Below are 24,755 nucleotides of genomic sequence, written 5' to 3'. Positions count from 1 at the left end.
TGCTATATTATCGCAACATTTATGAAATTATTAATATAATTTAGTAATTATATGGTCCGAGGCTTAATTCACCAATTCACGGTTACCATTACAGTTAAAACATTATATTTACATAAAATAAAACCGTTTAATTCGTTTTGGCTTTGCGTTTAATCACAGAATTAAACTATCTAAGCTACGCTGTATCACTTGGACCCGACTCACTATTAATTATCTCAACCGCGCCGCGGTCAACGGTTAACTGCCTTTTAAATAAAAGAATAACAAGACTGTAACCGGATTTAAAGGTTAAGAGTGATGTTTACATATACGTTACTTTTTTAGAAACGGTTAATTGGGTGATTAATTGAAGCCCTACAATCCTAAGTTTAGCTCAATTTTTAGTTAATGAGAAAAGCTGAAGCTACATGTCTCGAGGACTCACGTAATAGAAGGTTCTTCCAACTTCCTCCGAGGGCCCGAAGACAGCGGTGCAGCCTGGGAGTAGGATTGGCGGGCGGCGCACGTGGAAGAGGTATCCTTACGTCACCTTCTGACGAACTTCTACCAAGCAACGATGAGCCTCTATCCCTTGACAGTGACCTACGTCGACCAAAAGGGGCGCCTCTAACAGTTGCGAAATTCTCCTCGCAAGTGACACTAAACGTATCTAAAGGAATACCTTCTGGCTCCCTTCTGCTTCTTACAGAGAATGTCCTCCTAAATCCATTTGCCAAACCTTCAATTGTTTTCCTTTTCGGTTTAGGTATTTCCTCTGAACTAATAACTGTTATATCGTCTAAATCGTGTGGATTGTAGGACCTGGGAGTTCGGGTTTGTTCTATTCCTGATAAATCTTCGACACCGCCATGCCTATATCTAAGAGGTCTTCCTCTATCTATAATACCAAGTTCATCGTAGCTTCTATATGTCGAGGTCCGACGAGGCGCAGGCGGGCGACCGGCTCTGTCGATCGTCATTTTAGTTTCTTTTGTCCTTAGTGGTAACCTGATAAAGAAATGCTAATATTTAGCATTTAAATCCATAGACCAGACTTCTGAGAATCTTGGCTTGCATCGACGACTCATGGTTTTGTCTTTATATTTAAACTTCAAGTAACGTTCGTATTTAAATTGGTACGTCAGCTATAATTGTTTAAGTGGTTGATTTGAATACCCATACATAATTTATTCGTTACGAAATTAGACCACCTTGAACAGGTAGCTGACATTGAACATTATCTTTGGGGGGTCGCAACCATTACGTTTACTTAGTGTTAAATTTGCGTGTGGGTCGCTCGTTCAACATTATGATATCGTGACTTGTCCAACTTCTGTGGGAACAACACAGTAAAATTTGATTCCCATAACCTAAACGACGATGAGGTTTGAGTCTTCAACGTTGTTACGTTTTATGAGAGAATTATTGTGGATTCCGCGTAATATTCAAAAATAGTTCTACAATAGAAAGTTTTAGATAATACTAGGTTATGGGTGTATATTTTGTGCAATATCAATACACAAATTGAATTCGTTCAACGTTATAATTTTATCTAACTCGCCGAAATCTCATAAATTCGTTCGAATAATTTCCCATTCATTATATATTTCATTTTAAACATTAGATTAATTTAATAAATCGTGATTGCTGTCAATTATAAGAACTAATTGCTTTTATATCTATTATTAGTACTATTGAAAATAATATCGTGAAATTGCGTTCATTGAATGCATGTCTATCTCAGTCTTGGGATCTTAATGTCAAGAATAGTATGCTAAATTAGAAACGTTAACAAACCGCACCCATAAACCTCTTGCCGACTAAACGATGTTTTCCAAACAATTATAGAATTAGGGCTTCCTGTCGAGGTCGTTAAAAACGGATTTGACCTGTTCTAGATCGTGACGTACATCCTTGTTCAGAGAAGTACCAATTCATATTTCATTAAGTGGTCGAGTAATTATTATTTTACGTACTTTTAATCCCTTAATTGTTTTTGTAAAGAAATAATGATATGGGTAATTCTTACTTAATATTGATATTTAAACTAGATAGAATTTTCAGATTACAATTTTATCCTTTAAAGGCAACGAAAAATATCCTTTAATATTAAAAAAAACTAGCGATCATCGGTTTAGATTCGCGCGTTCTAATTACGGGGCCATCTTAGCTTAAATTAATTTAATTCAGCACAATGTATATATAAAAATAAATGTACAGTTAAATGTAGATAATTTCCTTTCAAGACTTATAATGAAGTGATCGGCGTGTCATCATTTCGATGAAATGAAAAGAACAAAGACATCAATATAATTCGTTCAATTGTTTTACCTACTTCTGTCAACCCTCTGATTATCAGATAAAGATAATGTCGAGTTTACACAAAACGATATGTCACCTACAATTCAGTGAAAAGGGTAAACGATTGAACCAAGCTGAGTGGTATGTTGAGTGGATAAAGGCTATTATTGTATTGTTTTCATAATTGAATTACAAGGAAAACATATTTTTTGTAATTAGATTTTAATAATCATTTTAATAAAAAGTAAAAGCGCGCGCTACAACACGCGAAGAAAGGTAATGTTCATTCCAAATTTGAAATTTTAATTTGAATAATTTAATTCGTAGCGCTATTAATGTAAATAGTTCGTTAGTGTTATACCTACCTACAATTATAAGAAATTGAAATGTGTAACAAATTTTTTTTATTTTTTTTAGAATAGGAAGGCGGACGAGCATATGGGCCACCTGATGGTAAGTGGTCACCAACGCTCTTAGACATTGGCATTGTAAGAAATGTCAACCATCGCTTACATATCCAATGCGCCACCAACCTTGGGAACTAAGATTTTATGTCCCTTGTGCCTGTAATTACACTAGCTCACTCACCCTTCAAACCGGAACACAACAATATCAAGTATTGCTGTTTTGCGGTAGAATATCTGATGAGTGGGTGGTACCTACCCAGACGAGCTTGCACAAAGCCCTGGTAGGGCTATAAATAGGTAGGGTAATAAATTACTACGCTGAATTTCAATTGCTAAAAAATATAATTTATCATGTAGAAGGCTATATACAAAGAAAATTATGATAAGGTCAATTAACTCTAGTTTCAATTCAACATTGCGTGGTGGTATGTAACTGGCGTGTCTCGATAGTATTATACAGATGGTTTACGAGCCAGGAATACCCTCGTGCAATACGAACCGAACTGTGTCAACTTATGACATCGTAAAATGAAAAAACTACGCAAAGTGACGCCAGTATGTCTTTTTTAGTCAATGTATTTCCCGTATTTTTTTATTATTTCTAATTCGACTACACTGTTAAACCGCTTAGTAATATGTTTAAAGTTATATACATTAAAATCATAATAATAATAACTATCATATTATATTCATAAAATATTAATTGATAAAAAATGATATAAATGATAAAAAAGCGTCTAATTGCATTATTCATTTATTTAAATGTATACAGAATTTAATTATTTATCTATATTTTTATTTTATTGGCAGTTGATAACATCTTTAAATAATAATAAAAATGTATTCGATTTTCAAAATTTAAGTTAATCATGTATTTTAGAAATACAGATCCTGTAGTAAAAAAAATATTATAAAATTGCTCAGAGTTAAACAATATAAATTATAAGACATAGCAGCTGGTTCGCATCAGTCAGTTTTAGATCCTAACCTTAATTGACTCACACCATTAAATAGAAAAATGGTATAAATATCTTATTTCTAATATTCTCCTCTATTAGGATTCGAATCAAAATCCTTAGTCATTTTTGAGAAACACAAACATTCGAATATTCCAAATTCAAAATTAAAGGATAAATAACTCAACTTCAAACACATTTAAAGAGAAGCTAATATTAGTTATGTAAGAGCACTCGATTCAAGACTAAACAAATGTCTTGAAGGACGTGTTTGGAGTCGTTTAAGTAAGAAACAGGAAGCGTTATGTTCAGAACTCGTTGAGCTAATTTGGTAACGCTTTTAACATTGATTGAAATGACGACTTAAGCCATTTTTAAATTGATAAATAGTCATTCGGTATTAAGGAAAAGTAGTTCTCATTTCCGTGTTTCTGCAAATCATATTATTACATTAAGAAAATTAAATTTTATTTACTAAATTTGTAAATACTTTTATATATATAATTAGTAAAAGGAGAAGTTTTAAAAGAAATAAATAAGATCATTACACGCATTTTAAATGACAAAACATGTTAACGTTCTCACTAAGTGAGACATGATCAAAAAAACATTTATGTAATTTGTATTTTTTATAATTCTACAGTTTCGTCCGTCCGTAACAGCCTGTGAATGTACCACTGCTGGGCTGAAAGCCTCCTCTCCCTTAGAGGAGAAGGTTTGGAGCTTATTCCACCACGCTCCAGTGCGGGTTGGTGGAATACACATGTGGCAGAATTTCAGTGAAATTAGACACATGCAGATTAACTCACGATGTATTCCTTCATCGTAAAGCACGAGATGAATTATAATCACAAATTAAGCACATGAAAATTCAGTGGTGCTTGCCCGGGTTTGAACCCACGATCATCGGTTAAGATTCACGCGTTCTTATCACTAGGCCATCTCGGCTCGGCTACAATTTCGTGCCATTGGTATAATATATAATTTCTGTCTTTCTGTATGCATTCAATTCACAAAGTCTAATATTTTATAAAAAAATACATCACAACTGATAAACAAAATATTTTCTATAGAGACTTTCATATATTCAATAAATCAAAAATAACGAGAACGGAAGCCGATCTAAATAATCAGCAAAAATATAAGATATATTCTGCAAGACGGTCACGGCAAGAGAACGGTAAGTATTGCCACACGAAGCGAGAGATCAAAGAACGAAGCTAGAAACAAATCGTTACTTGAGAAACGTCGGGGACCGCGGTACACATGAAATGTTATGAAACATGCCACATTCAAACTGAAAAAAATTATGCAAATGATCATAGGAATTATGGGATGAGATGAGATTACAACAATAACAATGATTATGCTACTTATGATATCAAATAATGAATTAGTTATTTAAATAAGGTGAGCTAATATATGGTTTAGTAGAAAAAAACATGTTTAAATTTTGCTACATGTCTATCCAGCAAATCACAATAGAACATCATAAACAAGTAACCTTCAATCCACTGGCTGTTACTTATTTTACTACAAATTGTAATTAAATTGTTGTTTCTTTAAATTAAAAATATGTCCTCGTTTTCGACAAAATAAAAATGGCCATATTTCCTTCTAAATAGCATTAAAATTCATTCAATGACTCGATGCAATGGGAACAATAAAATGTATCTTATATATATTTATTTATGTACTTTGCCCCAATACCAGCGGTGCTACTGTGCGTTTTAATAATATGTTTCAACCTTAACATCGTGATGCAGGCGAGCGTGTGTGGTCCATATATGGTAGGTTTATCGCCTCCATCGCGCTACTCCATACGAGTAAACTTTAACCATTGACAATGCGATTTCCATGAACATTTGGTTTGAACTGCGACTTGTGTTATGTTAAGTGTGCTTTATGTTAAGATAATATTATATCAATAATATTATTATATTTAAATTTCTTTATTTATGAAATAGACATACAGCATAGTGTTAGTATATAATATAAAAAAATAGCTTTTCGCAAATCGCTTAAAAATTAAAACACAAAATCGATAAATACACAATTATCAAATGTGAGAATAATAATATACTGAACTCAATATATAAGAAATGTATTATATACAAAAAAGCAAATTAAATTTTGAATAACATCAAAACGATATTAGTGTTTTAAAATTTCAACGTGCAAGGAAAAAAAAGTTATCACATAAATGATGATTCTCATATAACTAATTAGGTTTCACATTGTGTTGCATTTTTCCGGGATAAAAAGTCTATACCAGTCTCCACCACATAAACTATCTCTAATCGTAACAACACTCCGTGGTTACATTAATGAAAAACAAAGCAACAACACTTCGACATTTATATTATTATTAGTGAGAATATTCCTTAAAATATAATTGAATAACTATTAATCAAACAAATGACATACACATGAATAATAACAGTATTTCTCGTCTGTTAACACAACAGCCCGCCGTATATCTCAAGACCTAGGGTCAAACGCCGTGCTGGAATCAATGTGTCCGTTAGTACGACTAAGGAACAAAGACATTTATTTACCGACATTTATCTATAACAATACACAATTATAAACAAGAAAGATTATGTCACCTCGTCTTGTTTATACTATATTGCTAAATTATTTATTTTACGTAAAACGTTAGTTTTAGAAAATATTTTAATAGTCTTTATTACCAGGAAAAATGTAAGACAACATCAAATAAGAACATAAATCCATAATCTTAACTAATTTAATAGACAGCCTCAATAAAAAACTATCTCTTCAAACCATACTAGTCATTAATCTCGATCCGCGATCGCTGTTTTCGATTAACAGATTGCGACGCGAATAGCAAGCGCCAATAATGTTAAACGCAAGCTGTAATCAAATAACGACAAAAACCAAGAATCGATTACAAACGCTAACGAGACAGGGGGACTGGCGCAGGCTATCCATCAGTAGAGAAATCTGCACAGTGATGACGCTGAATTACGGGCACTCCATTAGCGTGACCATACGCCTAACAATGCCTGACCCCAGAGAAAGTGCCTACTCAATTCATTAATAAATCCAATACAACCTCGGGCGATGTAATAACAAAGGAGCCGTAATAACATATATCGATACGTAATTGCTAAATTGATAATTCACAAATTCATCTGTCGACAGAAATGCCGACCGGAATGAAGTATCGAATTCGCCGAGAGACGACACAGGCAGTATATTTTCAAGCATCGTGATCGCCATTACGCTGACACTTTAACGAGAGGGTTTTAAAATGAAATTTCATGTAAACAACGAGGAGAGAGCGATGAAAGAGAAAAGGTTTGTATGGGTCGATAGCAAGTCACAAGGATGGGGGCTCAAGTTATTCATCAGAGGTGAAAGTGAGGTCTGATAATCCTAAATATCCTCAGGGTTCGGATGGAGTGCGCTTGTCTCGTACTCAACAAAGGCCACATCAACTAAACCGTTTATCATTCATGATGTCATCAAGCGATTCGTTTAAACAAAAGAAGCCCAGTTTTAGTAGACCGTAAAAAAATGTGAGAAAAATGGTGGCTCGAATTAATATTTATATTATCTTATGTATATACATACTCTAGTTTATAATGGTAATTCTGATTTCACGATTCCCTAATAATACAACTATTACAGCTATTTCGCTGAAGTTTTAGCTGTAAAACTAATAGAATCTAAAATAGTGATCATATCCTTCTAGGTTTTAAATTGACTTCGACAAATATGCAAGTTTAAAGCGATTTCCAATTGGTAAAGATCTTTTTTAGCGCTTTTGAGATGTCGATACATGTCTAGATGCAACAATATTTTCAATTCCATTTAGAGAAAAGGAAAAATTATACCGTATCGTCAGTGCGGCGTCGTTTGCCAGAATTTTGCCAATTTCACTCAACTCGTTTGCATTTCGAGTGCGCAATTTGAATGGGGCCTTTATTTATCTCCATCGGACATCTGTTTTAATGAAATACCAATTCGTTCTTTTTTATTATTATTATTTTTTTTAATTTCAACGGGATTCAGTCATGTCAAAAGCACGATGCCTTTGGCAGAAAGTTAAGTATTCTCTTGTTCTTAAGGATTTTTTGATATTAAGGCAGCCAAACAATACGTGTCAGACAAGATCTTTTGAAATTCCACAAAGTTTTAGTGTTCACGAACCGTATTTTTTTCGCCAACAAAAACCGTAAATCTCCCACTGTCCATGTTGCCATCGTGCACGCCTCGTTAGCGAGCGACGGCGAAACGAGGTGGTAACAAGAATATTACACCATCGATTCTCTAAAGACCCTTCAGTATAGTATTTAAGCATATCGATTTGCATTTCCGAGAACACAGCGGGCCGATCCGAGATGATTTGCGATTATTTAAACGTCCGGCGCGTCATAGCATGACCATAATTATTGTCCCGATAATCAGATGTTGATAATGTAATGAATGTGCCATGTACGAAGAAAATCCCACGACGAATTGAATTAGAAAGTTATATTATTTCAACGTCGAAACGCGTCCGGCGATGATCAATATAGACATAGTTTAAACATTTAGAACATGTATTAGAATCGTTAGCCATAATTGCGTATCATGCAAAAACGATTCGTGCAAAAAAAAAATTCGCTCGAGGGTTCGATTGTGCAACGGCAAGGATTAATATGTTTTTTATTAGCTTCGATTGTATATGTCTACGAAGTGATTCTATTCACTCGTCTAGTTATTGAGCGGGCGTTGACATCGGGCAAAAAGTCTGATTGGATTGGAGGCAGGTTAACTGTACCCATAGTACTGAGATGTTTGATGGATTGGCCGTCAACTACTGCTGCCTCCGCTTTATTGTGCTCCTATCAAATTTCCAATAGTTAAAATTTATTATAGCTTGTAAATTATTAATCACGTTTGGCGGAACCGTCGATCGATTTTTATTTATGTGTTTTATTTGTTATATATAGCAATTATGAAGTTTCTTATTTTGAATAAATTATACGGTTCTCAAGTCCACTTTAACTCATTACGGTAATAATGCTGGCCTCTTTAAACGAGTTAAGGTAAAATTAAATTCCTTACTAGTCTAAGAACGTTACGTGATACAATTTTTAATTTTGTATCGTGTTTAGGTATATTTGTTAATACCTATAGTTATTTCGTTACATTACTATAGCTTATATTTTATTATTATTTTTGTTTAACCTCTGAACGGAGTTCTCAGATAATTTTTTCCTAAATTTTTAAATAAGCAGTTTTTTATTCTATATTTAAATTGAAAACAGCGGAAATTGTAATTCAAGACATGTAATTATTGTTATTACATTTCAACTCGTATGAAATTTACTCAGGCAATTGACTACAAACTAATTTAGATAATATAACTTTCACTAATCAAACAAATCACATGGGAAGTTTATCAATCTTACTATTAGGTGTGGCGAGAATCAGCTCCTGATGCTTTCCAATCGTTTAATATTCAAGACTTTAAAATGGCTTACTGTCGATTAATATTAAAACTAATTGATTAAGTATGTCCAAAAGTAATTCGTGGCCCCTCTTTAGAAGACAAAAAAGTTTATCTTATTTCTATGTGTTTGGACCTCCCAGATAGTATTAAAAAACCTGTATCAGCTCTTCATAGCGAACAGTTTCTAGAAGAAAGTATGTAGTTATATATGGAAATTGATGTTGGTATATCTATCGGAGACTTCAACACCGTTCCATGGAGCTAGATGGAGCTGCAGTACATTAACGTTCAAACAATCGCCATCACGATTGCTATATATAAGAAAGATAACGTCTGCCGCTTTTGGTAGTATTATAAAAGTCGAGCTGGTGGGACAACTGATAGAACAGTTACTTTTGATTATGAATATTTGCAAAATAGAACCACTAGGCGTGTTAACTAGAAAACAGAAAGACCGTATTATGTCCACGATGCCTGTTATTATGTCGGAACCCACATCGTTAACACTAACACGCAACAAAACAAAGCATGCGTGATGATCAACGATAGAGTGTAGAGTCAATGGATGGACCTAGAACCCTACCACACTTAATAATGATTTTACAAACATTGAACTTTAAAGAGTTATTTTTTTAATCTTTGTTAACCGGATTCGAATGATAAATCTTGTCACGGTATTATATTACAAGGCCCAGCACAACCGTTTAATTGTGATGTAAATAATTCTCTAGATGATACTATCTGCAGCATAAATTAGTAGACCGAACTGTTTCGAATGTGAATCGATTGGTTCGACGTCGTGTTCATGCACCGAAGCTGATAAAGCTGTTTTTGATTTGATGAGCTTTGGTTGAATAATTGCGTAATTATTTATGTTATGTAATGTTTATTATACATATTGTTATATGATATTTTATTTAAACATTATCAGCTATTTACTTATGAACTTCATAAAAATATATGTAAATGAGTAGGAACTTGGAAGACTGGAAACGGTTCAGTTTACAGATAATATAATATAATTGGATAATTACAATAATTTATAACCTACCGAGGTAGATTTAAACACTTCAAGCAAATATAGTTTACGATGCACGCACTTGTAACTCTTCAGCGCTCGTAAGTGCTTTTTGACCGCGAAATGCATTTTATATTTTATCTCTCCGAGAGATATATTACGACCCGCGCCTACCGGTGACTTTGTTTAAATGTTTTTCTCATTTAAATGAAGCAGTACTCGCTTGATTTATAGCTACTACGCTGACAAATGGTTAAAGATTTTGTATCTGTAGTTCTTTAGAATGAGGCTCACGTTTGCTTAATTGTGATATAAATATTACTATCTTGACAATAGTCGAATACGAGACAAACTCTTGGCACCAATTACATGTCACATAAAGTAGAAAACCACATGTGTCTTTAACATCTACTAATTATGAAAAATTATTTCAATTAAATAGCAAAACAATGCGTGTAAGAACTTCTAAATATTCGTCATCATTCATCCATTCACTCCGAACATTCCCAGGTCCCCAATCAGTCAAAAGCAACATAATACAAAGAACGAAACACATGTTATAGCGTCAGTTATCGAATGAAACAAAAACAAAGCCAGACGTACAATTAAACAGTCAGAACGTGCACAAAGAAAATGGGTATGACAGCTAATTGTAGACTTATATGGCGTCGAGATTACACCGACAGTCAGTTGGACCAGATACGGCCGCTAACGAAAATCGGAACCTTGACTAATGCCGCACGGAATGAAGTGGGTCAAACTTTTGCGAATTACTTCTATAACTACGTGATGTAAAACATAATATAAGTGAGAACATGTTGTGTCAAAAAATATAATCTTAAAATTAATCTGATTGAATAATTAATTTAATTACATTATTTTTTAAATACTTTGATATTTTTTTAAAACATTTATCTTGATTGTATTTAAACACTCGTTTGTATTTATTTAGTAATGTATAAAATATGATTAATTTAATCTTTTAGAGCTGGTTCCTATTAGATTGGGCCGACACATGCAGCGACAAATGTGTCGGAGCCGTATTAATGAATGTATTTCAATTTCGCTTTAATGGGATCCGATAAAACTATCGGCCACGACACATTTACTGGAGGTTCTGCCACGATTTAACTGCCATTTATCAGATATTATTAGTATCACGAACTATTTTGTGACTGCTATTGATACATGTGTAGGAACGAGACGACATATAGTGAGCAGGACGACATGACAGCCAGTCAGCGACAAAACTGTAGAACTAATGTGTAGCAAGTCTTAGATTAAAAAATTTAAGCGAATGAAATATTACATTTCGCAAAAGATTGATGTAGCGACGTGTCAATTTCGTCACATGTTTCACTGAAATACCGCTCGAGGGTGACAAGATGGAGAGCAAAATTTTTAGACAACCTCGTATTCAGTTACAAACTTGTACTTGTTTGATATCCATGTTTGCATTTTTGGTATGATATAAAGAACTGCATTCACGTCAACTTGATATGTAACTCGAAAATAAATGAACCGTGAAGATTTTAGCGATTACGAACAAACATTCTCAGAAATGAATAAATACAAATTGTTTTTATTTTTTTAATTGCGTTTAATTTATGCAAATGTGTGTGTTCCGCGATTACATTAAGTACTTTCATAAATTAAATTATGCAAATTGAATGAATAACATTTGTGTTTGTAACATTGTTTTGCGTGATCGATGATTTTAAAGTGTTTGCGAGACAAACAATGATGCGTTTTTAATTTTTTAATCTGTAATACGGATATTGTTTTTTGGAAATGTTTGAACAAAATGTTACATTACAAAATAAAATTGGTCAGTAAATATTTTTAAAACTGTAAATAATCTATGTACCTATTTCGATATATATTTCGAACGCATATAAAATAATTACTATACTGTCTCTAAACCCGTATTAGAGCAGCTTGGTTAAATAAGGCTTTAGCCCAGCAGTGGGCCACTAGCTGACTGTTAATACTTTATCTAAAAAAAAAAAAACTACAGTAAAGACCAACATCCGTTGTCATTAACACTAGCCGATTTTACTATATCTTTTACTGACTGTTAAACACTGATTTATCTCTTTCTGTCATTATTGATTTGACATTAAAAAAAAAAGACAAAACATTGCCTAACTAATTACCCGCTAAATAACGTTTATAAATAAGGCCGTTAGTATTTAGTTTTATCTTACCTGCGCTTTTTTATTAAAGCTCGTTATTCGTAACATGTGTCATTTTTTAATGTAAATTTTTTATTACGATTTTAAAAATTTTGCTTTCGTTTTTAATTTCACTTTTACCTGGCATGTAAATGTGATGAACGCATAAGGTTATAATTATTAAACCTTAAAATCTGTGGAACGATAAATCAGAAGAACGTCTATCGGTGACTTATATATAAGCACAGTTACAAAGCTATTCCAAGTTTTATTTATTTCTTATATAAGTGAAGATATATATAAGAAATACATTGGAGGCTTTGTCCCTATCATATAATGTTAAAAAACCGATTGAGGGTTATACTCTATTTTGATGCATGTGTGTTTTATACATGATGATTATTGAAAACAATGTCGCTTATCATTTTCTGATATTTTAAAATCGAGTAACATATCAAATCAAATTCAGAATCTTCGCTTAGCAGTTATTACAATTGTACGTACGATTTATACCAGAAGGAATATAACATGTTCGAAATAATTTATTTATTTTATGTATTGTATACCAATGATGTAGTCATATCTTCTTCTTCTTAAAGTTCTTTTTAAACTTCTCATCTTTTTTCGAAGGTCGACGATCATTAAGGCAACTTGTATCTTTTATGGCGCGACTCTTAATAAGAAACGAGTGCTTTTTCCAAACCATTGGCGTTGTAGTTATGGAATGTATGTATTTGTACGGGTATTTAAATTTTATTTGCATTACCTATAACAAATAAGAATAATGGTTGATCAATATTCTTTTAAAATGTATTTCTTAATAGAAAATTACGTTAGTGATATACAAAAACAAACGCTACACGAAAAAATATAATTAAATAAACGATTTACGGTGTTAATCTATTTTGATACGTGTGTCCTCTAAATATGGTATAAGTAAGTCAATATCGAATGTCATTTTCTGAAATTCTTCGTGCGAGATCACGAATTTTGGTTATATACTTAAATAGTAACAATTTATAATATTTAAATCCACAATGTACATAAATCATTTATCATACGTTTTCTGAATAAAATGATTGCACTTATATAATACGAATCCTACAAGCCCTAGGTCCTAATCTTGTAGGCATAAGTTAGTCATGTGGCAGTCACTTGAGATTGGCGAAAACGAAGATAGAAAGTGACCTGGTTAAGCAACAGAGCAAAATGTAACGAGTAATAATAAGTGTATGTCGTAAATATGTCAAGCAAATCCAAGAGATACATGAATGTTTACTTTAGACACGATAAAAGTATGCTTATCAAAATGACTGTCAGCTTATATGTATTGGAGATTTATTTTTAAAGGAAATCTTAGGTGATACAGACCAGTACTGGCTGGTCAGGTTTTTTTTTTTATACAAGAAGTATTTAGTGTATTACTGTGTGATGAAATTAAAAACGTACCAAATAATTTATAAATATAAAATTATTATTGTTAAGCTAAATCTTAAGGTTGGCTCTACGTCAATGGAAAGGATGTTTCAAAGACCTACTTATTGTAACTTTTTTAAATTCGTTAAAAAAAACAAACAAGCAAAGGGATGTAAAAAAGAGAGGAAATTAAAAAACGCTACATCTGCCATGACTTCTCGATATACTCATCAAAAATTAACCCCAGACAAATGACTTCACAAAAAAAATCCAAAGCTTTCGAGAAAGAGAGAGAGAGCAAACATTTCGGAAATTTCAAAAAAATCTTACACATCCGGAGCATCGGATATTAAAGGCATATATCACAGGTACGCCCCCGACTGCATCCATTATCGAATACGACGCGTCACGTCAAATCACGGATCACGTGCAAAGCATTAATTAACCCTTACCATTTATCAAGGGTATTGGATATAGTAATCACTGCGGCCATTCAATTTGAAAATCAAAAATTTATTTAGGAAGAATGGAGTGATTAACGATGTAATGTCACCCCTCGTCAAACCACGATAATACGAGTCATGCGACATAATAGGAATATTGTATCGCTTTGGCGTGAACTAAATTACCTTCCGCAGCGTAATTAACTGTTATTTCATCACAACTATACCTTAGAAATGGCGTCATTAGACATTAAGATAAAAACCTTGGCTCAGGTGCGATTAGCCTGATAAAAATCGAATCGCGAAATTCCAATTTTAAAAAATTTATACCACTGTCTAAAATAAGTATTTTTTCTCTTTAATTATAATCTTAGTGAATTAAATTTACATATTACTCTCAACGAGAATTTCTGCTCGAGACTTTCAATAAGAAACTATATATTATTAATGTCTCGCGTGCATTAAGTAAGTTCCGTTTAAGTATAACGGATACGTTCAATCCGACTAACATATTGTAGCGCAGGATATGGTAATGGTCCTAGAGAAATGGAAGGCGTAGCGATCGACTATTTTAGTATAGCCCCGGAGTAAGAGCGATTTATTTTCAGCCCTATTTCCTTCCAGACGGAGGGACATTACGTCTAAACAGAGAATTAATTATGTTTGGATGTGAACGTACGTATTCATGTTTTTGCTACTATGTTTTACGGTGAAATTACTTCGTAATTTACAATTGATATTTAAATAAGTTTGTACTTATAAAATAACTCTATTAGGGATACTTTTCTGTATTCTTAATATTGTTAATTGTTATTCAATTATATATTATGTAGTCAAATTAAAAATTAAAGCGCATACATTCAAATTCGACCTTGAAATTTTATTTTTATCGCAACGAAAGAGATTTCGTTAAAAAATATATTGAAAACCAGTTTTTGCTCGCAGATTCGGCCATTTATTAGTGGGGTAGCCTAGGGTGTTGGATATAAAAAAGTAGCCCTTACTTGCGTTTGAAGTTGATAACGGATCTTAACAAACAGACAGACACAATTACTTTTAAATTTACAATAGATAATGCATCATTACTGGTGGTAGAGCTTTGTGCAATCTCGTCTGGGTAGGTATCACCCACTCATCAGATATTCTACCGCAAAACAGCAGTACTTGGTATTGTTGTGTTCCGGTTTGAAGGATGAGTGAGCCAGTGTAATTACAGGCATAAGGGACATAACATCTTAGTTCTCAAGGTTGATGGCGCATTGGTGATGTAAGCCATGGTTAACATTTCTTACAATGCCAATGTCTATGGGCGTTGATGGCCACAGGTGGCCCATATGCTCGTCCGCCTTCCTATTCTATAAAAAAATGATATTTTTTGGTCATCATCAGGTATAAATGATTTTATTTATACCTGATTGTATGCGGTTATCATATTACAAAAGCATGAAATACGAAATAACGAAGAAAATGAAATAATAATCAAAATATACATTATCACAGCAACAGTTGATTATATAGAGGGAATGACATCATCGTATGCAAAAAAAAAATCCTGAATTTGCGTCAAGCACGATAAACAATCAAACCGATATGATTATTGCGGTCAATGTTAAAAATAATCGCAGTCACCAAATTAGAAAATTTAATCTTTGCATAGATATCGATATCGATATAACGATAAATTTTAGTCATACATACATGCATATGTAAAATTTTAAGTTACATTTATTTCTAAATTTGTTTTATAAGTTAAGTTATGGTTTCTCAGTACGTTTTAAAAATCGATGACAATAAAAGAATAATGAAAAATGAAAGTTTAGTTTAAGTCACACGTACATACAATTAGCGTTTAAAATGGTATTTTATTTTTAATGTAAATGTGACAATAAATAATTATAACGTCGTGTTGAGTGCGATATCACTATAATGTAAATATAAAATTTTATATTTAGGTAACTTCAATTATCTAATAAGAACATTTAATACTATTTTTCAATAAAGTTCGCTTTTTTTCTTACTCCCATCTCCTTATTGTAAACTTCTGCATTAAGCATCAGCTGGTCATTTACCGACTCGCTTCCAGGGGAATATTTTATAACTGTCAGTTATAAATCCGAGCAGCTGTGTGGCAGGTGGTAGGTACGTGCCATTGTTTGTGATTGGGTTATTTTTTAACTCAATCCAGCCTACACCATAATAATGGGGAGCTGTCTTGTAATTCTACTTTTAAAATTATAAATAACCATTTTTAAACATCCATTCGAAATTCGAATGCATGCGCTCAAAGCTTTCGTTATGTTTAATATATGCAAAAATACATATTATAATACACATAGGATCCGTATGTTATTGTTAATTCACTTAAATCCACCAATAAATTGAAATCACATTAATATTCATAAGTAAATAGCTCGACAATTATTCAAACACGATTTAACAATATGCAGTTTGTTACTACTTGGGTTTGTTTAAGTTTTGTTAAAGCTTGCAAATACAACGTGCTTACACCAAGTTGCCGCCAATCCCGTTTTGAAATAAGCGTACGCGTATTGTGTTACACGTTCTTACTCAGAACTTAGACAAAGTTGTTGAATACAATGTTAGCAACTTTAACGCAATAGTTTTGCGTACATGTATTTAAAATTAATTTGTACAACATTATTCAATCGAAATATTATGGATGTTTCATATGAGGAAAGTAAAATTGTAAAATTCTGAAAGTCGATGGCTATCAGAGAGAGCTTCATATTGATGTCGAGTATCCCACAGTTGTCAATACTTAACCGTGGCGGGCGCAGGTTGCCATAAATGGCGACAACTGCGCGATCGTAATCAGTGGAAAAACTCGGTCCTTCGAGCCGGACTTGACCTCATTTGAACTTAGAGAATATAATAAACTAATTCAGGATTGTATGTATTTCAGATTTTCTATAGCAAAAGTACAATACATCTTTACAATAAGATTATATCGAATGCAAAAAAGGTTTAACGGCATAATAATGAACTTAAATATCAGCTGCATACGAAGTTATCGAGATTCTGAGATAAAAGGAAGTGTTTAAGTCGAAGATGGTGGGTACGGATACGTGAGCGCATCTGTCGGCCCACGTGCTGCCTCAATCTGTGCAGGTTTCTCTTTAAAAAGTTTTTTTTATTATTTGCCCGACGAACACATTTATCATTTACACCAGATGCGTTAGTAATAACAGGGTTACCTTTGGATAATACATTATTTAATTAAATTTCCTCTCCCTTTTCAATTTACGTTTTTTGTAATATGTTTGTCAAAGATAAAAAAATATTATGTCGAAAGATTTATAAAAGCCCAACTCTTTCTAAACAGTTTGGTCTAAATTTGAACCACAACATATGCGAGTAAGAAGCGGTCTGTTTTTTGTCAATCAACATCTGAGGTCTGCTGGGCGACATGTGCGAAATAGATTCGGTAACAAACAGGACGAGGCCCATCGTATGGATTCCTTATGGTGCTTTGCCAACTATATCTAAATTGTAAACATTTATGATCTAACGAATATTTTATAAAATTCGACTAGTTGAAACTTTTTATATAAAGCTCATAAAAGATTAATGATTAGTGCCTACTGTTTCTATAAGCCAATATTTTCTACCTAAAAGCTTTTTGTTAGTTTCTATTCGTAAATGTTATTTTAAAAGGATTCTCTTCTACATATCGAGCTACAGACATGCTTGTAGCTTTTGTTGTGTAACCTTTATGGCGGTGATTAAATCTCACCATTATTATTAACTGGCTCCATTCAAACACCCACTGTCGTTCTCTAGGCGGTTCGGAAACTATGCCGTCCACCCACAGCGGCTGGTCCCGTAGGCGCAACAGGGTCACACACACAGCCTCTATTCATATATCTATATCGACTTATAAATGCACCATGATCAATTGTTCAAACTAACTCTTATTTAAATTGAGAGTCTGTTATGAGAATCGTACGATCTGCTATTGTCTTGGCCATTTCGGTGGTCCGGATGGAATAAAATTGCTTTTAATTATAATAAATTATACGAAAGATATATTTTTACGCACAATTTTGCGCATTTTATAGTTTAAATTACTTATTCGTGCGTCGTGCAAGCCAAGATGATCAGATCATTCAGATATAAAAATAAAGTATTAAAAAACAAACACAGAATTTCGACATGCAAATATTGAGAGGACTTTACCATTAATTTTCATGTTACTATTCAAAAGGACCATCGGCTCGTGTTTTTAGAACTGTATGGTTAAATATTGATGTAAGCACTAAAAATCCACATCCGCTGTCATTGAACGTCACATACACTGCAAATAATCCGATCCTCACTATCTGGTTTGCACTAAGTTCCGTTCGAACACAACATACAAGTGCGATAGCGATGGTTATCGAAAACGCGCGAACGCGTACTGTTCAAACGACAGACTGAACCGCCGACCGACCGCGACCGGGCTGACCGGCGTCGTTGCCGAGTGACGCGGTAGCTCCCCTCCCTCATCTGAACTGCACCCGACAGATCGGGCGACGGCTCTATGGAATTGTCGTGACTTGCCGATAGACTAAACCCACCTTTGTATAAAATTTCTTCTCGTTTTAATGCGATTTTTTGAGAAATCGAGACCGAATTGACTTTGCTTATAAAAATGGCCGTGTAGGTGTGACAACCTACGGTCGCTCGATAGTGTAATAAAGAGATTGTAAAATTATTTATGATACAATGCGGAACCGTTATCTAGTGTATGACATTATACGAAATATTGATAAATAAATATCGATGTACGAGCTCGAAATAACACAGGTATTCTTAAAAACGACGGGTCAAATACATTGTCGAAATTCTAGAAATTCTTAAGCTCTGCCATATAAAAATATATGAAATAGTCTTTTGAAATCCAAATTAGGACAAGTGATAACTAATTTGAAATACTAATAATAAATCACAATACCCGGCCATCAATCAAATGTAATGATAGGAATATAGAGAATTTGTAATTAGGCAATTTTGAAGGTGTCCAGCACTCCTGCCCACTTAATGTTAGTTTTGACTAATGATTTGATCTAAATACCGATTTTGAGTATAGGCTTGAAATATTAAATATGTTACATAAATAAAATATTTTATAACTTTATCTAAACCCTTACACACATACATAAAAAACTACAAACTAGCTCATCAAGTGCAATCATGTGCTAGCACATGAGTACGCTGATTTTAAAGCTAGCACAATTAAAAATCAAACAACTGTGAATTTTTTAAGTATACAGGAAATTAGAATGTTTGATACTAGTAATGTTTTCAAACACAAGCTGCTAAATAGCAATTGTTAAAAAAACAAGCTCTAGAGCAAAAAATTCAATTTGTGTTCAACAAATAAATTTATTTATTTCTATGGCGCGAATAAGGATTTTTTGAATTCTTAGCCAGGCCATAAAGAATTATTATTTAGCTGAATCAATCAACTTACCGTTCTGTTGTTTTATTTTTTGTGTAGGTTCTTAGAAGGCCAGCATCCCAAGGTCGTTCATTCGGTCGAGGAGATTTTGGTTTTATTATCATTCAAAACATTTCCAATATTTTTATATAGGATTAATATAACCTGTAAGCTTCGTGTAGGAGTCGAGAGTCACGGATTTGTTATTACACTCTCTCCTACTTGTCAGAAGCTAAATAAATTCTGTGTTTTTATTTTGACTTTTAAACAATAAGATAAAAATAAATAGAACAGCAAACTAAACTATCGTTTACAAATTTTAAATGTCGAACATAATAGTATTTTCGTAGTGCTGCGTAGAATTGGCAAATCAAAATAGGTAATTCGAACGTATCTATTACTAAAGAACATGGCTATGTTTGGTTTTAATTACTCATTCAAGTGTCAATTATTGAAAATTATTTAAAGTAGCCAAACACGCTTCCCTAATTAAACGTCGTACGAATATATATATCAAGCTTAGAACATGATACAGAGCGACGAGTTTAAGTATTTTATCAGTCTCTTCATGGTCGAGTGCATTTAAGGCACCTACGCGTTCATCGCACACATGTCACGGTGACTGCACGTTTTATCTTTGAACATTTCCGAAAACATCTGTCATTTCGTAATGTGTTAGGCGTTTCGCGAGTTTATTAAATAAATAACTCTATGTAGCCAACTAAAAATAACAATTTAAATTCATAGTTATATATTTTATTTGTCATTGATAATGGTCAAAGGTTACTAATAAGTTTTACTCTGACATATTTTATGTGAAAATTTTATTGACAACCAAATTTATATTCAAAATCAAGATAGCAAAATGTAATCTCAGAAATGTTTTTAGTAACAAGCAAGTTTTACTGGTTCGAATTGCTGCATTTCTTCCAAACACTTTTCTGCTTAAACGACTCGAAATGCGGCTCCTGCCAATCTGATCTTAGCAGTTCAGTTCAAGCGGCATCAGGATTCTCATCTTTATTCAAAAAGCATATGCGCAGGTGACTGGCTGTGATCCAAAAGACAACATAGGGAAGAAATGTGATGTGCAGCTTGAACACGTTTAAAATTAATGGATTATATTTTTGTTCACTTTTAAGAAAATTAAGCATTTCACCATCATTTGTTATCAACTGTTTGAAGCATATTCTACGATACTTTTCCATTGCGGTTCAGTAGACAGTGGCAGAACTTTATTCGTCTGTGTGTGTGTTTCACGTGTTTCATATAACATGATACGCCTTTACTTATTTTTGAAAAATAACTAAATTTTATCCAAAATACTTTTTTCTTTTTTTTATTATAATTTTGCGACTTGGAATTGTTGTATTTTTTTAAATATTTTAATTAATAAAAGGAGAGAAAACATTTTTGATATTTCTGCTTTACATATTTTTGAAATTCTTGGTATTGATTAGTCGTAATTATTTTTTCTCATAATCTATTGATAATTTATTTAGAACTTCATATAATTTGTATGACCAGTTTTCGCCGCCGACATCTTTATTTTATAGCGATATAAATTAAGCGATGATTAAAATGTCAAGACATTCTTCTGTTTCGTACGGCACGGCGGCATCATTAGCAAGCCTTATACATTAATTAAAAAAAATCCTTACGAAGTAATTTTTGATTTTGGTATTTAATTAGGTAACAAACAAAAACAATTTCTTTAATATCGTTCGATTATCAAATCTGACAATATAATAAAAAACTGACATAAATATTGACAAATATATTAGTATTGTGTATATTATGGAAACAAAAACGTTGATAGCTATGTCGCCGATGTGTCTACAAATATATTTACAATGTCTGCGTACAATGAGCAACAAATGCACATTTTGTATTGAGTTAAAGTTCCAGATTAATTTAAACTGTATCAACTGCTTATAAAGTTGAAAATCGAACTTCACAATTTTTAACACATTTTTACTGGGTTTAGTGTATATTCGATTACAATGTACAAGGTATACGATATCACCTATGATTGATCGTGTCCTCTTTTATCGCTATCAATGACATTTTCAAGTGGACTTTTAACCCGTTTTATCTGAATTTCGTAAAAATAAGCCGTTATTAAAATATTTTGATATTTAAAAGTTTTCAATCCGTTAACCTATTTATAAGAATGTTGAAATACATAATAACTACATAGTCATCCTAGAAGCGTAACGACGTATGTACGTTAAAATTCAAATAAAAAAAATAGTACATTTTATTATCCAACGATTGACTTAAACTAAATAATTTTAGTGTATTATGTATTAATATCTACAATTTCCATAGTTTACATTTTCAGGCGCGTAATAGAACAACAGGAAATAGGAGTGGCACAATTGTTACATAAAAAGATGAATTCAGCGGAAAGTCATTGTTTCGGATACGTTTGTTGCATCGTTAGAGTTTCGTCGGTATGGCGATACAAAAACTCCGAAACTCGATAGCGAGTTTCCCGCGACGCTAATTGGCCATCCCTCAACGATTAAGTTACCAATGTAGGATGACAACGACATTTAAAATGATAATAATAAATTTCCAATTTATTTCCATACAAAATAAATGAATAACGTGAATAAAATTGCACCATTTAAATTTATATTTTCTTTTGATCGTTATTGTCAGAGCAATTTGTAGAATCAATTTAAAAATATGGTGTTTAGAAAGCATCTAGAACAATTTCGTCTTCGTTAGCGTGCAAAAAAAATACCGAAAGCTATTATTCCCTTTATCGTAATGGTCATACTATAACCAATTAATTATAGCTTATACCGCAATATTAGCCTTTTGAGATCATATTAAGCATCGGGTTTAATATCTGTTATTGAGAAGTTTTTTTTTATGAAGCAAAAAAAAAATCCTTTCATAAAACTACGTCTTAAGAATCCAAATATAAAAATATACGTACATATATTTACCTACGTCATTTATAAAGTATAAAAGAGTAACTAAGTTTTTAAGCCGGTTTTTCTCAGTAGAATCTAAAACTGTAATCGGTAGCGTTACATTTAATTGAGTCTTATCAACTGACAATTCTAAGGTGCTCATAAAAGCCTCCTTGAATCATGTTTTAATTGACTTCTAAAATAAACTATGACGCCATTAGATAAACGAATTTACTCGTTACTAGGCCTGTTGTCATCTTATTGATTTTTCATTTGATACAATATAAAATAAATCTTATAAAAATTTACATGTTCTAAAAATATGGCTACCCTATCTTGTGACAGATCGCGAACGCACTCAATTTAGTGAGCTTTATTAACATATTTTATCGTTTAATTAATATGGGTTCATTTAATGTAACCGCTGTGTCTAATCCGTCTTAGACACTGGAGGAAATAATATATCTATATATGTGATAAAATTAAGACATCCAGTTTGTGTTTATATTACACTATTTAGTAACATTTCCGTATGTTTTAATCAAAAATATATTTAAAGTATGTTGTACCTTAATTTTGTGTTTCTCTCGCCGTTTTATCACAGGTCAGGTTCTTTTTCGAACCGGTTTTAAGCTTTTACTTTGTCTTTCAATAGGTAAATGCTATGAGTCTGTATTGAATACAAGAATTTGTTTTTGATGCAATTGCCAAATGTTATCAAATGTTTGATTCTTTTTAAATGTACCTGCATCTATATTGTTACTTGCGGGTTTTTAAAATTGTACCTTTGATATTTCTTTATATTATCTTAATGAGACCAAAAACTAAGGGTAATTAGTCACGAGTCTGAAAGCGTTTCGCTGTCGATGGGCCATTTTTTGTACCCCACACTGGCGATGGCGGCGCGTGTTCCTTTGAAACATTTTAATTACTATTTGCCCAAATAAATGCCAAAGTTTTCGTCGCGGCACTGCGACGTGGGTGCAAAAATTCCAGAAAATAAAACAATAAAACACTCATGATAAAAAATAATTTAAGGGATAAAGCGAATACGACTATCGCAGATTATATTTTTAACATATAAAGAACTTAAAATAAGTAGCGATTTAAAAATGTGCAAAAATAAGCGACAATTATTTCAATATTAACATCAACAACTTAACATATGACTTTCATATATATTTCCGTATACATTTCTTGTATACAATAAGTAGAAATAATTCATATAACAGATCAATTCAGTTCATTCTTTCAATTATGCATAAAAAGACGCTTACCTACCTATATGGATCAACGAAAATCAGTCGTTCATTACACTGTTTCTATACGTATGAAATTCATTTCATACATAACTCTTGGCAAAGTTAAGATTTGTAAAAATTTAACTTGCATAATTTCAAAACCAATTCCGTAATATAAATATTTTTTTCTAGAACGTTCTGCAGTACATTGTTGAACAAGATATTGTACAAACGACATCTCTTCCTCGAAATGATTTTATCCTGAACGAAAAAACCATCTACAGCGTTCCGTATTTAGTTTCGTTATTAAATACTTAAAATGAATGGAATTCCAAAATGTCAAATTGTCCATTTTTTCCTTGTTTGCGCTGCACTCGACTCCGAAATCCAGTAGGACATAAAACTATTTCAAAGGAAGCAGCAGCACGTGTGGCCAGGCCAATTATAATAATGGATATTATTTTTACGGCGACGAAATATCCAGACGTTTCCTAAACAGAAATAAAACTCTCAGAAATAAATATATGAGTCGGTGTGAAGGAAAGCAAAGTTTGTAAGTGTTTTGAACTTACGATTGTTATGTTTGGAACACGTCGATATAACTTCTCTTCTTATTTATAATACAGATGCGATAATACACTTAACCTGTATGGTAATACATCATGTGAATGTATATTTCTCAAGTGTCTTTTGGAAATTGGATCAACTGTCTTGTAAACCCGTCTGGGTACATACCACCCAATCATTATATATTCTATCGCCAAGCAACAATACTTTATATGGTCGTGCTCTGGTTTAAGGGGTAAGCCAATGTAAATACAGACACAAGGGAAATAACATCATAGTTTCCGATGTTGTTGGCGCATTGAATGTGTAAGGGTTAGTTATTATATTTTATTTATATTTCTTAGAATATCAATGTCTATGGACGGTGTTGGCCACTTACCATCAGTTGGCCCATATATACACACACACATATATATATA

At 32.7% G+C, this 24,755-nt stretch overlaps 1 protein-coding gene across 6 annotated transcripts in view; it reads right to left on the bottom strand.

Moving 5' to 3' along the window:
- The window catches only part of LOC126770501 (caskin-1), a 249,340-nt gene that overhangs the window by 100,552 nt on the left and 124,033 nt on the right, over window positions 1-24,755 (bottom strand). For 3 of the 6 annotated variants that reach the window (XM_050489909.1, XM_050489910.1, XM_050489911.1), the window contains exons 1-2: window positions 18,359-18,598; window positions 425-987 (exon numbers count right to left, since the gene is read on the bottom strand). The exons of 2 other annotated variants lie outside the window; for them this stretch is intronic. In XM_050489909.1, coding sequence (XP_050345866.1) covers window positions 425-959 — 535 coding nt within the window. In that variant the 5' untranslated portion in view covers window positions 960-987; window positions 18,359-18,598. Of the gene's footprint in view, window positions 1-424; window positions 988-18,358; window positions 18,599-24,755 lie in introns of those variants that run through there. One more of the 6 variants, XM_050489912.1, reaches the window with a different exon arrangement.

This window comes from Nymphalis io, chromosome 9, assembly GCF_905147045.1.
Source record: "Nymphalis io chromosome 9, ilAglIoxx1.1, whole genome shotgun sequence".
NCBI lineage: Eukaryota > Metazoa > Arthropoda > Insecta > Lepidoptera > Nymphalidae > Nymphalis > Nymphalis io.
This window is presented reverse-complemented; position numbering and strand designations above follow the sequence as displayed.